At 46.9% G+C, this 16858-nt stretch overlaps 1 protein-coding gene across 1 annotated transcript in view; it reads right to left on the reverse strand.

Annotated features, from left to right (window-relative positions):
- LOC129703665 (ventricular zone-expressed PH domain-containing protein homolog 1-like) overlaps window positions 1–16858 on the reverse strand; it is a 136236-nt gene that overhangs the window by 24114 nt on the left and 95264 nt on the right. The window contains 1 exon segment of the mRNA XM_055646304.1: window positions 16102–16496. Coding sequence (XP_055502279.1) covers window positions 16102–16496 — 395 coding nt within the window.

Raw genomic sequence — 16858 nt, forward strand, 5'->3', positions numbered from 1 at the left:
AATTTACAGAGGGCCAATTAAGCTACAAAATCGCATGTCTTTGGGGTCAAGAGAAAACCGGAGCACCCGTAGGAAACCCACATGGTCAGAGGGAAGATGTACAAATTCCACATGGACAGCACCCAAGGTCAGGATCGAACCCGTGTCTCTGGCGCTGTGAGGTAGCGACTACCAGCTGTGACTGTGCCACCCATAAATGTAGATTTAAGTGTAAGAACTAAACTTCAAATACATTCATTTGCCCCCTCTCCTAGCTGTGATGTAAAGAACCCAGAGTATCTTTGTAGTCTTGAGCTCCACACATAGAAACATAGACACTAGGTGCAGGGGTAGGCCATCCGGCCCTTCGTGTCAGCACCGCCATTCATTACGATCTTGGCTAATCATCTAAAATCAATACCCCATTCCTGCTTTTTACCCATATCCCTTGATTCCTTTAGCCCGTAGAGCTAAATCCAACTCTCTCTTGAAAACATCAAGTGAATTGGCCTCCACTGCCTTCTGTGGCAGAGAATTTCACACAAGTAAATGGGATTTTAAAAAGCAGAGCTTTGTAAAGAGGTAGGAAACAAGAAGCTGGAATAACTCAGTGGGACAGGCAGCATCTCTGGAGAGAAGAAATGGGCGACATTTCGGGTCGAGACCCTTCTTCAGACTGTAAAGGGGTTGTTGATTTACCATCAGCCGCCTTATACAAAGATAAGTGGATGGAAGCGGGGGGGGGGGGGGGGGGGGGGGGGGGTTGGTGGGGGGATGGTGACGGTGACATAATACGTTTGCGGTGGCCACGGGCGGTGATGTTGGCAGAGGTGGGCACGGGAGACCCTACAGCAGGGGGGGGCGAGTTAGTGGATGGAGCGCAGCCAGGGACAGCTGCACTGGGTGGTGGTGGAAGGAGCCAATAGCATCTGTCGCTGGACCCGGTCCACCCCCGCTCCACCCATCCAATGCCGCCACCACACCGGCTCCAGGTGCCGTAACTTTTTTTTTTACTTAAAGTGGGAAATGTAAGAAACTACAGATCTCTCTGGGCCACGATCAGACTTCTCAGAGCCCTGGTCGCTGCAAGATGGCGCCCAAACATCTTTCAACTCACTGCGATCTGTTCCAGAAGAGGATCTTTAGTTTTTAGTTTAGAGATACAGCGCGGAAACAGGCCCTTCGACCCACCAGTGATCCCTGCACATTAGCATTACCAGTGGCGGACTGGCCAGGGTGTCAGCTTGCCCGATGGCAAGTGGGCCCCTGATGAAGTGGACCCCCTATATCAAGTGGGCCCCTGATGAAGTGGGCCCCTGATGAAGTGGGCCCCCTTTGTCTCCTGGCAACAAATATTTTTAGACCCAGTCCGTCACTGAGCATTACCCTACACACACTAGGGACAATTTTACATTTACACCAAGCCCATTAACCTACAAAACCTGTACGTCTTTGGGAGTGGGCGAGGAAACCTTATTATTTACTCCACCAATCAAAAGCTTTTTTGTAGCGTGTTGTCCAGTCAGTGAAAAGACTATAAATGATTACAATCGAGCTGTCCTCAGTGTACAGATACAGGATAAAGGGTATCATTTGAATTTGAATTTGAATTTTAATGATGGGTGCAAGATAAAGTCCAATTAAAGATAGTTTGATGGTCTCCCCGGAAAGGTGGGAGGTCAGGACCGCTCTCTAGTTGGTGATAAATTGCAATTAAAACATACAGTACGTGCTATAACACTAGGATAAGCGCTCAACCAAGAAAAACAACATCAATGCCAAAGTTAACTCTAAACTACCTATACACACTTATGTTAAGGACAATAACTAACTCCAGATGCAATCGAGCGACCATAGAAACATCGAAAATAGGTGCAAGAGTAGGCCTTTCAGCCCTTCGAGCCATCACCCCAATTCAATGTGATCATGCCCGATCATCCAAAATCAGTATCCCGTTCCTGCTTTCTCCCCATATCCCTTGATTCCGTTTGCCCCAAGAGCTAAATCTCTCTCTTGAAAACATCCAGTTAATTGGCCTCCAAAGCTTTCTGTGGCAGAGAATTCCACAGATTTGCACCTCCCTGGGTGAACTACCTACATGTTACCAAACTGATGGTGTTGATGCCAGTATATCAAGTGGGAACCTCCCTTCACTGCTGTTTCGTTGAGTCAGGCCCACGACACCTTAGGAAGGCTCAGCAGTTAGTTCTGGAGTCCCAGAATGGATGGTTCAGTTGCCTGATAATTACCTGATGATTCAAATTTGAATTTGCCCTTCTGCACCCCCCCCCTCCCCACCCATCCACCCCTAACCACAATCAGTCTGAAGAAGTGTCCCGACCTGAAACGTCACCCATCCACGTCTTCCAGAGATGCTGCCTGAACCGCTGATTAACTCTTGATACTTTTGCTTAAAGAAAATCGACCACCGGATTATTATGTTCAGTGTAGTTATGAATAACCGGGGCCCGATTTAAAACCACTCACATAATTCTTATTCTAAATATCTAATCCCTTGCCAACTTCTCTCCAATTGAGTTAGTGATTTGCGGTACAAAAGTGTTAGTGAGACAAAACTTATTTGTAAAGCGAATCTGTTTGGGCAAGCGCATGTATATGGCTACTGAACAGCGATCCTTCCCTGAAGCAGAACTTTGAAAAACAGGATAGACCCAGTAATACACATCTGTTGAAATAGCGCTGTAAAATGAATCAATACACGCATTGTAACTTTTTGGATGCCTTGAAATTATGTCTTAACGATCAACCTTTCGAGCCAATATTAGTCACTTTCCCCCGAGTGCATCCATTATCAAGTGGAGGGCCAGAGTTTCCCAAAAGTAAGCCGAATTTTCCAGGAAATATATATTGGATTTCACATTTCTATTATTAGAATGTGATCCAAAAATTGACCGCGTGGGGTACATTTTATTTAGAAGAGTCTTCATATCACTTTTTTTTTAATGGTTCCCTGCTTACATGATGCAATAACAACCCAGTTCAGTTTAGTTTATTGTCACGTGTACCGAGGTACAGTGAGAAACATATAAAATAGGTGCGGGAGCAGGCCATTCGGCCCCTTGAGCCAGCACTGCCATTCAATATGATCATGGCTGATCATCCAAAATCAGTACCCAGTTCCGGCTTTCTCTTGATTCCGTTAGCCCCAAGTGCTATATCCAACTCTCTCTTGAATACATCCAGTGAATTGGCCTCCACCGCCTTCTGTGGCAGAGAATTCCACAGATTCACAACCTCTCTGGGTGAAAACGGTTTTTCTCATCTCAGTCCTAAATGGCTTTCCCCTTATTCTTAAACTGTGACCCCTGGTTCTGGACTCCCCCAACATGGGGAACATGGTTCCTGCATCTAGCCTGTCTAATCCCTTAAGAATGTTATATGTTTCTATAAGATCCCATCCTTCTAAGTTCCAGTGAATATAAGTCCAGTCAATCCATTCGTTCATCATGTGATTACAACTGAGCCATTTACAGTGTATAGGAATAGAGATTTAAGAATGTGAAGCCATATCTTTCCGTGGACATGGAAATATTCGCCTGGGTTGGGCGCCATCTTGGAATCATTGTCAGAGCATAACCCAGAGCAGAACACATGTCTACACCATTCGTTAGGTGTTCATACTGTTTGGGCGGCACGACGATGTAGCAGCAGAGTTGCTGCCTTATGGCACCGGAGACCCGGGTTCGATCCTGACTACGGGTGCTGGTACTGTCTGTACGGAGTTTGTACGTTCTTCCCGTGACCTGCGTGGGTTTTCTCTGAGATCTTCAGTTTCTTGTCACACTCCAAAGACGTACAGATTTGTAGGTTAATTCCCTTGGTATAACATGTAAAATTGTCTCTCGCATGTGGAGTGTTGTGTTAATGTGCGGGGATCGCTGGTTGGTGCAGACCCGGTGGACTGAAGGGCCTGTTTCTGCGCTGTACCTCTAAACTAAAACTAAACTTATAAACAAGCAATTCTAAGTCCCATCGTACTTGGATACATCAATGTTTTTGATTAATTTAATGAAAAATACAGTATGTAAACAGGTCCCTTCGGCCCACCTAGTCCACTCCGACCTCCCATTCATGCCGGTTCAATGCCATCCCACCTATCCACTCCCTACACACGAGGGGCAATATACAGAGGCCAATTAACCTACAAACCCATTGTCATTGCAATGTGGCAGGAAACCGGAGCACCAGGAGGAAACCCACTCAGTCACAGGGAGAACGTGCAAACTCCACACAGACAGCACCCGAGGTCAGGATCGAACCCAGGTGCTCTGGTGCTGTGAGGCAGTGGCTCTACCAGCTGCGCCACAGTGCCGCCTCTGGTTGGAACAAAATGGATCGCCTATTTCCTAACACTATTCCTCCTGTCTTCTATGCATAAGTACACGACACCCTCCCTCACCCCACAATACTCAGAAGATTCTGTTCTTTGTGAAACAATGATATTTGTGGAAGTTAAATAGATGTCCAAGGTAAAGGTGAGGCGATGGTAGCCATGACTGAAGGAGGGTCCCGTCCTGCAGTGTCATCGACCCATGTTCTCCTGAGGTGCTGCCTGACCCGCTCAGCTACTCCAGCACTGTCAGTTCAATATGAGGGGACGGGTCATTAACTGGACAAACAGAGACTCTATCTCCTTTATTCCTTTTTTCAAAATAGGATGCAGGAAGTAGGAAGCTATGGGCAAGTTATCCTGCAGTCAGCCAAGGGGAAAATGTGACTATAAATAAAAGATGTTGTAGGCAAAGATTTAGTGTGCGGGGATCGCTGGCTGGCACGGACTCGGTGGGCCGAAGGGCCTGTTTACGCACTGTATCTCTAAACTAAACTAAAACTAAGCTAAAGTTTGTGTTGCTGGGGGAGGCAACGCATGCAATCTGTAAAGACGAATCAATGGATGAACTGCGCTTAGATTCTCAGAAGACATTTAACAAAATGCTACACCAAAGATGTTTGCAGAAAATATAAGCCTGTGGTTTAAAAGATAATTTAATGATGCCTTTAACACTGGCTGGCTAATAGCAACCTGCCAATTGGGCAATCATTTTCTCTAACTGCAAGTAACCCTTGTTTTCCCTCTCTTTCCAAGGGTCTCGACCCGAATCGTCGCCCATTCCTTTTCTCCAGAGATGCTGCCTCACCCGCTGAGTTACTCCAACATTTTGTGTCTTCATTCGATTTAAACCAACATCTGCAGTTTCACTGTCCTCCTGTCCTCCTTTGCTGCCTTCCCCCACAGTGGGAATCATTGTGGGGGGATGTTTTTATGTTTATTGTTAAATTCTTTAATGTTGTGTCTTATCTTGATTTGTGTGCTGAAATGGCAAGTCAATTTTCACTACACCATTTGGTGTATGTGATAATAAATGTCCTTTGAATTAAATATTACTGATTGTGTGCCTCGTTGTCATTTTTCCATCAGCTAACAATGAACCGTTCTACATTTCCTTGATCATCCTCCTTTGTTCTGTGTTTTCACACCTTACCCCTTCCATATCTCTAGTTTCCACACTCCTCCTGACTCTCTGTCTGAAGAAGGGTCTCGACCGGAAATGTCGCCCATTCCTTCTCTCCAGAGATGCTGCCAGTCCCGCTGAGTGACTCCAGCATTTTGTGTCTATCTATTTTGGCAATAGTGGGTCTGGATCTAGTTGGGAAGATGCGAGTGGCGTGTTTCAGCCTCGACGTCTTACACATCATTACGGATGAAGGCAACAACTGTTCGCTTCATCAACTTGTGATTCACAGACGTAGGTGGGAAAATTAATCGTGCTGAGCTCATCAGGAGGAATCTAGATAAGTTAAGTGAGGGGGGGCTGGCAGATACTGTGAGAGGCAAAAAACCTGGCAAATAATGTGAGGATTTATGTGGGAATATACATTTTGGCATGGGAAACAAAAATACATTGTCTAAATGGTGATAGATTGCAAGGCTCGGGGGGTGGAGAGTGGCAGGGTGTCTAAATGTATGGTTCAAAGAAGACTTTAGACTTCAGAGATACATCTTGGAAACAGGCCCTTTGGCCCACCGAGGCTGTACTGACCACTGTGCCCCATCTACACTAGTCCCACCTGTGAAAAATATACACCTTCTAGATGTGCTGGGCAGCGCATCCTCAGTGATGTGATCTGGGGTCATCGGGTGTTTCGGGTCTCACGACACCAGACACCCTCGCCCAGGCAATCCAGCCGGGGTTGACCAGGCCCCGACTTGCGTCCCAGCAGCAACCGCCCACGGATCAGCCATCTTAGTAACCACTCTGCAGGGGCTGGGAGACTCTAGTGCGTGGAGGGACTGGGCTCTGTGGGGCGAGTCCTGGCCGGGCTCCTGCGTCTCACCAGGTTCAAGGCCTGTGCGCCTCTACACTAGTCCCATTCTAAACCTCTAAACCCGTCCTATTCACATGCCTCTCTCATTGGCTCTCAAATGATTTGTTATTGATTTTTTTACTTGATTTCTTGCACGTTGCACCATCCTACACGCAAGGGACGATTTACAACTTACAGGAGCCATTTAACCTACAAACCTGCACGTCTTTAGAGTGTGGGAGGAAACCTGAGCACCAGGAGAAAACCCACGTGGTCACAGGGAGAATGTACAAATTCCATACAGATAGCACCCATAGTCGGGATTGAACCCGGGTCTTTGGCGGTGTGAGGCAGAAATTCTACCACTGCACCGCTTCTGACACGATCCTAGCGTGTGTAGGATAGTGTTAATGTGTGGGGAACACTGTGGGCCAAAGGGCATGTTTCTGCACCGTATCTCTAAACTAAACTGTTGGGCCACATGATAGAACTTCATGGACAATGTGCCTAGGAAGGGCAACCAAACCTAACCTCCACAGGAGGTTATTGGTACAAAGAAAATACCCAGAGTGCAGGACACAGTGGGTCAGGCAGCATCCCGACAGGTCATAAGGTCAGAAGGCCATAAGTGATAGGAGTAGAATTAGGCCATTCAGCCCATCAAGCCCACTCCTCCATCAAATCATGGCTGGTCTATCTCTCCCCCCTAACCCCATTCTACTGCCTTCTCCCCATAACCTCTGAAACCTGTACTAATCAATAATCTATCTATCTCTGCCTTAAAAAATTCCACTGACTTGGCCTCCACTGCCTTCTTTGGCAAGGGAACTCCACAGATTCACCACCCTCTGAATAAAGAAATGTCTCCTCTTCTTCTTGAAAGAACGTCCTTTAATTCTGAGGCTGTGACCTCTAGTCCTAGACATCGACTCTTTCCAGGCCTTTCACAATTCTGTACCTTTCACTGAGGGAACAGGGATAGGTGATGTTTCGGGTCTGCATCCTTCTGCAGACTTCTCCCTGCGGTTCCTTGTATCCACACGTTAAGGGCCTGTCCCACTTGGCCGCCATTTATGCGTCAGGCAAATGGCGCGTAAAGATTTTACACAAAATCCTGCGACGCCGCGTGTCATTGCCCATGTCATCACGCACCATGCGCGCATCACATGCGTGTCACGACGCGCTCGCCATGAGTCATGACGCGTAAATTATGTTGCGTAAATTATGCGCAAATGACGGTAAAGTGGGACAGGCCCTTTACTCTCACAGCTGTACAACAGTAATGGTGAGGCCGCATTTGGAGTATTGTGTTCCGTTTTAGCTAGGGTTACCAACTTTCTCACTCCCAAATAAGGGACAAAAGCTCAAAATGCAGGACCGACTCGCCCGTGGCTGGGTGAATGATGAGTTGGCCCGGGTGCTGGACGGCACACAAAGCCCAGCCGGCGGGGCCAGCTGAGGAGTTTTGGCCCGGGCCGCGCGATGTCCCGCGCAAAGTCCGGCGCCCCATCCAACTCATGAACCGATGATCAGCCAAGGGAAGGAGGGGTGGTGGTGGTGTCAGCGTTAAGCGAAGGTCCGAAGGTCGGACAGCTGACCGGGCTGCTCACCGACGGGGCCACGGGCGAGGCGCAGCTGCTGCTGCTGCACTCCATGGGCTGCACTACATCGGGACGGGCGAGGCGGGGCCTGACATCAGGCCACCCGGCTACAGGGAGGGTGTCGTTCAGATGGAAAGAATGCGGCAAAGATTGACGAGGATGTTGGCAGGACTCGAGGGCCTGAGCTACAGGGAGAGGTCGGGCAGGCTAGGACTTTATCCCGTTGGTCCTTACCCACCACTGTCTACGGGACTCACTTCAATCGTAAACATCATTTGACGGTCTCACACTGTGACCTTGGCAGACGTGTGGAGCAGCAATGGAGCTCCAGAGACCTTGAGATGAATCAGCCTTGATGCTCGCTGGCACCCTACACACTAACAGCCCCTGTATCTGTGGGGCATTACAACACAGTACAACTACACATTCATAACACTGAACAGCTGCCCTGAAACTACCTCATTGGTGACCCTTTACCTTGCACTAAATGTTATTCCCTTATCATGTATCTACGCACTGTAAATGGCTCGATTGTAATTATTAACAATAAGGGGTCCGCCATTTAGGACTGAGATGAGGAAAAACTTTTTCACCCAGAGAGTTGGGAATCTGTGGAATTCTCTCCCACAGAAGGCAGCGGAGGCCAATTCACTGGATGTTTTCAAGAGAGAGTTAGATTTAGCTCTTAGGGTAACGGAATCAAGGGATATGGGGAGAAAACAGATGATTATGGATTATCAGCCATGATCATATTGAATGGCGGTGCTGGCTTGAAGGGTCAAATGGCCTACTCCTGCACCTATTGTCTATTGTCTATCATATTGAATGGTGGTGCTGGCTCGAAGGGCCGAATGGCCTACATCTGCACGCATTTTCTATATTTCTATGTTTCTATGTATTGTCTTTCTGCTGACTAGATAGCACACAGTCGACCGGTAAATCTCCTCTTTCTACTCCACATCACCCTGTCTATTGCATGTCCATCAAAATATTTGTAAAGTCCTGCCAGAATTTAAATATATCGAGAAGAGATTTACGAGGATGTTGCCAGGACTCCATTGAGAACGGAGATGAGGAAACACCTTTTCACACAGAGATTTGTGAGTCTATGGAATTCTCTGCCTCAGAGGGCGGTGGATGCCGGTTCTCTGGATACTTTTAAGAGAGCTAGATAGGGCTCTTAAAGATAGCGGAGTCAGGAGATATGGGGAGAAGGCAGGAACAGGGTACTGATTGGGGATGATCAGCCATGATCACGTTGAATGGCGGTGCTGGCTCGAAGGGCCGAATGGCCTACTGCTGCACCTACTTGTCTATTGTCTCGAGTGCCTGAGCGACAGGGAGAGGTTGGTCAGGCTGGGACTCTGTTCGTTGTACATAGCTCAGGAGGCCGAGGGGTGATCTTACAGAGGTGTATACGCCCATGAAGGGAATAGATAGGTGAATACACAGAGTCTTTTACCCAGAGTAGAATCAAGAACCAGAGGACATAGGTTTATGGTGAGATGGGAAAGATTTTATAGGAACCTGAGGGAAAAATCTTTCACATAGAGGGTTGAGTGTATATGGAATGAGCGGCCAGAGGACGTAGTTGAGGCAGGTTCCATAAAAACATTTAAAAGATAATTGGACAGGTACAAGGACAGAAAAGGTTAAGATGGCTATGGGTCAAACGCGGGCATGTGGGATTAGCATAGATGGGGCATTTTGGTCAGCATGGACAAGATGGGCCAAAGGGCCTGTTTCCGTGCTGTGTGCCTCTTTGACTATTAGAGGTTTCAATAACAAGAAAGGGAACATAAGAACAGATAAGAAATAATTTCACAAGTTCACAAGTTATAGGAGTAGAATTAGGCCATTCGGCCCATTGAGTCTGCCATTCAATCATGGCTGATCTCTGCCTCCTAATCCCATTTTTCTGCCTTCTCCCCATAACCCTTGACGCCCGTTCTGATCAAGAATCTGTCTATCTCTGCCTTAAAAAGTATCCACTGACCTGGCCTCCACAGCCCTCCGTGGCAATGAGTTCCACAGATCAACTACCATTTTGATTTCCGATGATCAGAACTCCAGGACTCAAATATTTGAGCCAAGATTTGCCTCAAATATTCGGGGCAAGACCTTCCAGGGGCGAAGTTAGAACATGCAACAAAAATGATGTTTTTCAGCCCAATTCAGCAAGTGGGAATTGTTAATTTTAAATAATTTATTTTATTATCATTTTAATAATAAAGCTGAGATTGATTTTTTTTTGACAACCAAAGTCTTAAGGGAAATTAGGAGAAGGCTGCTACCAAAAATCACCCATTACGTCTTTGAATAGTAAATGACCTATTCCTGCGCTCACAATACTCTTAGGTTGCCCAAGCTATGCATCATCTGGAAAAATAATTTCCAGCACTTGGTTAGAGTGGATGTGGAGAGGATGTTTCCACCAGTGGGGAAGTCTAGGACCAGAGGTCGTAGCCTCAGAATTAAAGGACGTTCCTTTAGGAAGGAGACGAGGAGCAATTTCTCTAGTCAGATGGTGGTGAATCTGTGGAATTCATTGCCACAGAAGGCTGTGGGGGCCATCAGTAGATATTTTTAAGGCAGAGGTAGATAGATTCTTAATTTGTACGGGTGTCAGAGGTTATGGGGAGAAGGCAGGAGAATGGGGTTAGGAGGGAGAGATAGATCAGCCACTATTGAAAGGCAGAGTGGACGATGGGCCGAATGGCCTTATTGTGCTCCTAGAACTTATGAATTTATTATTGTTTATTGTAAAAGGAATTTACTCCTACAGCAAATAACTCAACTGGAACAAATGTCAAATATCATATGGTGCACATTATGACATGAGGCGCTATGCAAGAAGTGCAGCCAGTTTATTTAATGGTGATGAGAATGCAGAGCTCAGCCATACATCATTCATCGATAAGTGAAAAGAGTCCCTTCATCCCAATTTCCTGATTAGGGATTAACTGGAATTCTTCGAATGGCAGGATACCAAAATCGTTTAAACTATAGGACAAACGGAACCATTAACTATTGGGAAGTCACACCATGGCTAAACCTACACAGTGAATGGTAGGATGCTGTGGTGTAGTAGCAAAAGGATTTCATTGCAAAAGGATTTGAGTATAGGAGCAGGGAGGTTCTACTCCAGTTGTGCAGGGTATTGGTGAGACCACACCTGGAGTATTGTGTGCAGTTTTGGCCTCCTAATCTGAGGTAAGACATTCTTGCCATAGAGGGAGTTCAGAGAAGGTTCACCAGACTGATTTCTGGGATGTCAGGACATTTTGATATGAAGAAAGACTGGATAGACTTGGCTTGTACTCGCTAGAATTTAGAAGATTGAGGGGGGGGATCTTATAGAAACTTACAAAATTCTTTAGGGGTTGGACAGGCTAGATGCAGGAAGATTGTTCCCGATGTTGGGGAAGTCCAGGACAAGGGGTCACAGTTTAAGGATAAGGGGGAAAGACTTTTAGGACCGAGATGAGAAAAACATTTTTCACACAGAGAGTGGTGAATCTGTGGAATTCTCCGCCACAGAAGGTAGTTGAGGCCAGTTCATTGGCTATATTTAAGAGGGAGTTAGATGTGGCCCTTGTGGCCAAAGGGATCAGGAGGTATGGAGAGAAGGCAGGTACAGGATACTGAGTTGGATGATCAGCCATGATCATATTGAATGGCGGTGCAGGCTCGAAGGGCCGAATGGCCTACTCCTGCACCTATTTTCTATGTTTCTATGTAGTAGAGTAGAGGGATTGAGGTGCGCAGGTACATAAAGTGACGTCACTGGTAGTTTGGGTGGTAACGAAGGTTCATTGCTTCATTGATCTTCATCAGTCAGGGTATTTAATATAGAAAAGCCACAAAGTGCTGGAATATCTCAGCGGGTCAGTCAGCATCTCTGTAGAACACAGTGGCGGTGCTCTGGGGCAGCACGGTGGCGCAGCGGTAGAGTTGCTGCCTTACAGTGAATGCAGCGCCGGAGATCCGGGTTCGATCCCGACTATGGGTGCTTGTCTGTACAGCGTTTGTACTCCGTTCTCCCTGTGACATGCGTGGGTTTTCTCCGAGATCTTCGATTTCCTCTCACAATCCAAAGATGTACAGGTTTGTAGGTTAATTGGCTTGGTAAATGTAAAAAATGTCTCCAGTGGGTGTAGGATAGTTTTAGTGTGCGGGGATCGCTGGTCCGCGCGGACCCGGTGGGCCGAAAGGGCCTGTTTCCGCGCTGTATCTCTAAAACTATAAAAAAACTAAAACAGATCAGTTACATTTCCATTATTTTATCTAATTTATTCTTAAATGAAGGGTCCCGACCCACAAAACATCGCCTGTCTGTGTTCTCCTGAGATGCTGCCAGACCTGCTGAGTTACTCCAGCACTTTGTGCCCTTTTTGTAAACCAGAATCTGCAGTTCCTTGTTTCCATATTGAGTACAGAAGTTGGGGCGTAACATTACTGTTGTACAAGACATCAGTGAGGCCACATTTGGGGTACTGTATTCAGTTTTGGTCACTCTACCAGGGAGGACATCATTAATGTGCAGAGAAGATCTATGAGGATGTTGCCAGGACTCGATGGGCTGAGCTCGAGGGAGAGGACGGGCAGACTAGGGTTTATTCCTTAGGCCGCAGGAGGCTGACGGGTGATCTTACAGAGGTGTATAAGATCATGAGGGGGTTTGATGGGGTGATCGCACAGAGTCTTCTACCCAGGGAAGGAGAATGGAAAACCGGAGGCTGAAGCTGAAAGGTGCAAGATTTAATAGGAGCCTGCAGGGCAATTTTTCCACTCAGTGGATTTGGTGGGTGTATGGAACCAGCTGCCAGAGGAGGTAGTTGAGGTAGGCACTATGATCACATTTAAAAGACATTTGGATGGGAACATGGATAGGAAAGGTTTAGATGGGATATGGGCCAAATGAGGGCAGGTGGAACTAGTGTAGATGGGGGACCTTGGTCACCATTAGCAAGTTGGGCCAAAGGGCCTGTTTCCAAGTTGTACGACTCTATGACTCCAAGTCTCATCCAGAAGTATGTTGTTAGTTCACTATGGTGCTTTATCCCATCCAACTCGGTGGGTAAATAGAGTAGAATAATATTATTATTATTCGTGCAGCATGGTGGCGCAGCAGTAGAGTTGCTGCCTTACAGCGCCAGAGACGCGGGTTCGATCGTGGCTACGGGTGCTGTCTATACTTAGCTTGTACGTTCTCCCCATGACCGGGTGGGTTTTCCCCAGTTGCTCCGGTTTCCTCCCACTCTGCCAAAGACGTACAGGTTTGTATGTTAATTGGCTTGGTAAAAATAGCAAATTGTCCCTAGTGGGTGCAGGATAGCGTTAGTGTGCGGGGATCGCTGGTCAGCGCGGACCCGGTGGGTCGAAGGGCCTGTTTCCGCGCTGTATCTCTAAACTACACTAAACAACACCAAGTAACTGGAAGTCTTGCCAAGATTTATCACCAAAACAAATTAACTGGGCGCCCATTGCTTTGGTATAGTTGGGTGAGGTGGGAGATTGCAACCTTCACGTGGTCCACCCTGTTTCAACGAATGCACTCAGCCTGGCGTGCACATACAGAAGATCAAACAGAACAAGTTGTCTCACAACTTTAGGCTGTGCACCCCATACGCAGGAAGAAGAAAGTGTATTTGGGTCGGAGCTGCGTGCAAATTGGCTGTAGTAGTTACACATAACATGATAATGGCTTTGCCTCAAAAGTGACTAATTGATTGTAAAGTAATTTGAAACTCTTGGTGATCTGTCCGACAGTTTATGTGTGCCAGTTTTTCTCTCTTTGCAGGGGGACAAGCTATGACACATAAGCTGCACTCTTGTTCATTATTAGTGGACACCCCCTAGCTCTCTCCCTCACTGGGGGTGGCACAGACTATTGGAATAGTCAATCTATTGGCTTGGAATCAGGACCACTGCTCTTCGTGCCGTTCTCCACTGTGTGGCCAATTTAGTGACGACTGTAAATGTGCTGTTGATTAAGTAGTGCAGCGGAATCTGCGAGAATATAACCAGGGTTGATTTGATCATCGTGCAGGAAGGAACTGCTCATGCTGGTTTAACCGAAGATAGACAGAAAAGGCTGGAGTAACTCAGCGGGACAGGCAGCATCTCTGGAGAGAAGGAATGGATGACGTTTCAGGTCGAGATGCAAAGAAGAATCTCGGCCTAAAATGTCACCTATTCCTTCTCTCCAGAGATGCTGCCTGTCCCACTGAGTATAGACAATAGACAATAGGTGCAGGAGTAGGCTATTCAGCCCCTCGAGCCAGCACCGCCATTCATTGTGATCATGGCTGATCATCCCCAATCTGTACCCCGTTCCTGCCTTCTCCCCAAATCCCCTGGCCCTGCTATCTTTAAGAGCTCTATCTAACTCTCTGTTGAAAGCATCTAGAGAATTGGACTCCACTGCCTTCTGCGGCTGAGAATTGCACAGATTCACAACTCTGTGTCTATCTTCGGTTTAAACCAGCATCTGCACTTCCTTCTTAAACTAAACTCTGGTTCTTGATTCCGTTACAAGTCTCAGCGGACCAGGCTGTGGTGGGACAAGTCTTTCAGATTCCAGCTCCATTCTTCCATCAATCTTTCAAGTAGACTGAAGTAGCAAGTGGACCCTCAGACTATTGATCATTGATTGTGAGACCACACCTGGAGTATTGTGTACAGTTTTGGTCTCCTAATCCGAGGAAGGACATTCTTGCCATAGAGGGAGTACAGAGAAGGTTCACCAGACTGATTCCTGGGATGTCAGGACTTTCATATGAAGAAAGACTGGATAGACTCAGCTTGTACTTGCTAGAATTTAGAAGATTGAGGGGGGATCTTATAGAAACTTACAAAATTCTTAAGGGGTTGGACAGGCTAGATGCAGGAAGATTATTCCCGATGTTGAGGAAGTCCAGAACAAGGGGTCACAGTTTAAGGATAAAGGGGAAATCTTTTAGGACTGAGATGAGAAAAACATTTTTTACAGATAGAGTGGTGAATCTCTGGAATTCTCTGCCACAGAAGGTAGTTGAGGCCAGTTCATTGGCTATATTTAAGAGGGAGTTAGATGTGGCCCTTGTGGCTAAAGAGATCAGGGGGTATGGAGAGAAAGCAGGTACAGGATACTAAGTTGGATGATCAGCCATGATTATATTGAATGGCGGTGTAGGCTCGAAGGGCCGAATGGCCTACTCCTGCACCTATTTTCTATGTTTCTATGGGACTTTATCTTGCACTAAATGTTATTCACATTATTCCTTTATCATGTGTCTGGTCCCAACACACTGATGCAATTATAAAGAAGGCATATCAGCGCATCTACTTCCTGAGAAGATTACGGAGATTCAGTATGTCAAAGATAATTCTCTTGAACTTCTAAAGGTGCACAGTAGAGAGGATACTGACTGGTTGCATCTGGTTCGGTAACTTGAACGTCCAGGAGCGGAAAAGATTGCAGAAAGTTGTGACCACTGCCCACTGCCCACTGCATCACCGACTCTGACCTCCCCACCATCGAAGGGATCTATCGCAGTCGCTGCCTCAAAAAGGCTGCCAACATCATCAAAGACCCACACCATCCTGGCCACACACTCGTTTCACCACTGCCATTGGGAAGAAGGAACAGGAGCCTGAAAACTGTAACGCCAGGTTCAGGAACAGCTTCTTCCCTTCAGCCATCAGGCTATTAAACATGACAACAAATAAGCTCTGAACTACAACAGACCATTATTATTATTGCACTATATTTGCTATTTATTGAATATGTGTGCATGTGTATATACACACACTGAACTTTTTTTCTCCCGTGATGTACTATGTTTACATATTGTGTTGTGCTGCAGCAAGTAAGAATTTCCTTGTCCTATCTGGGACATATCACAATAACACTCTCTTGGCACTTGTACACTTTGCATTGTAATCATGTATTGTCTTTCCGCTGGCAGTATTGCACGCAACAAAAGCTTTTCACTGTACCATGGTACACGTGACACTAAACTCAACTCAGCACATCAAACCAAGCGCTGTTCGATCTGGAGAAGCACATTCTTGCCACTTTTCAGCTTTTGTTTTCGTTTTGATTAGAAACAGGCCCTTCGGCCCACCGAGTCGGTGCCGACCATCGACCACCCGTTAACACTTGGTGAGTCACACACAATGGAGGGCCAACGTTCATGTGTCGTCTTACCTTCGACGCGGCACTCATCTGGGACAGGGATTCTCTTCACCATCTCCGAGAAAAAAGTCTTCACGCCATTGATATTTCCTCTCAGGTACAGGTGGAGTTGATCCCATGCTTCCGCATTCCGCGGCCCCGGGCTCTCCGCACTCCCTCCGTCACTGCTGCCATTGACGGCGCCGTCGGAATTCCTCGACGCTTTTGAGGTGAGGTTGATGTGGGAGAGGGAATGCAGCTGGTGTTTCTGTTCCTCGAGGTCTTGACCGAGGAGCTGCGTGACACTGCCCTCGCTCAGCGACCTGTCCGAAAACGTGATGGCCGTCTTGATGTCCCCATTATCGCCCTCCTCACATTCAGAGCTCAGGGACTTTGCATGCATCGCGTGGAGAGCCAGACTTTTGGACCTGTCGTTATAAAGAGAGACAAGATAATAGTTACCCACTGACTTCGGAACACGAGGGAGAAGACGTTCTGGTTGGTCTGCTCCTGACCTCTCAAAAAACTAAGCAGTGACGCAGTGCGGCACGGTGGCGCAGCGGTAGAGTTGCTGCCTTGCAGCGCCAGAGACCCGGGTTCCATCCTGATTACAGGTGCTTGTCTATATGATGTTTGTGTTACTGTTTGATGATTGGCTGAAGTGCGAAGCCTTGTTTGAATTGTTTATACTCCCTGGGAGAATGTTGTGTTACTTGGGTCAACTGACTTCCTTCCAGAAGCTTCTGTAGAAACGTTGTAATGGGGTGCTTTGTAATTGGGTTGGGGAATT

This window comes from Leucoraja erinacea, chromosome 14 (assembly GCF_028641065.1).
Source record: "Leucoraja erinacea ecotype New England chromosome 14, Leri_hhj_1, whole genome shotgun sequence".
In the NCBI taxonomy this organism is placed as follows: Eukaryota; Metazoa; Chordata; class Chondrichthyes; order Rajiformes; family Rajidae; genus Leucoraja; species Leucoraja erinaceus.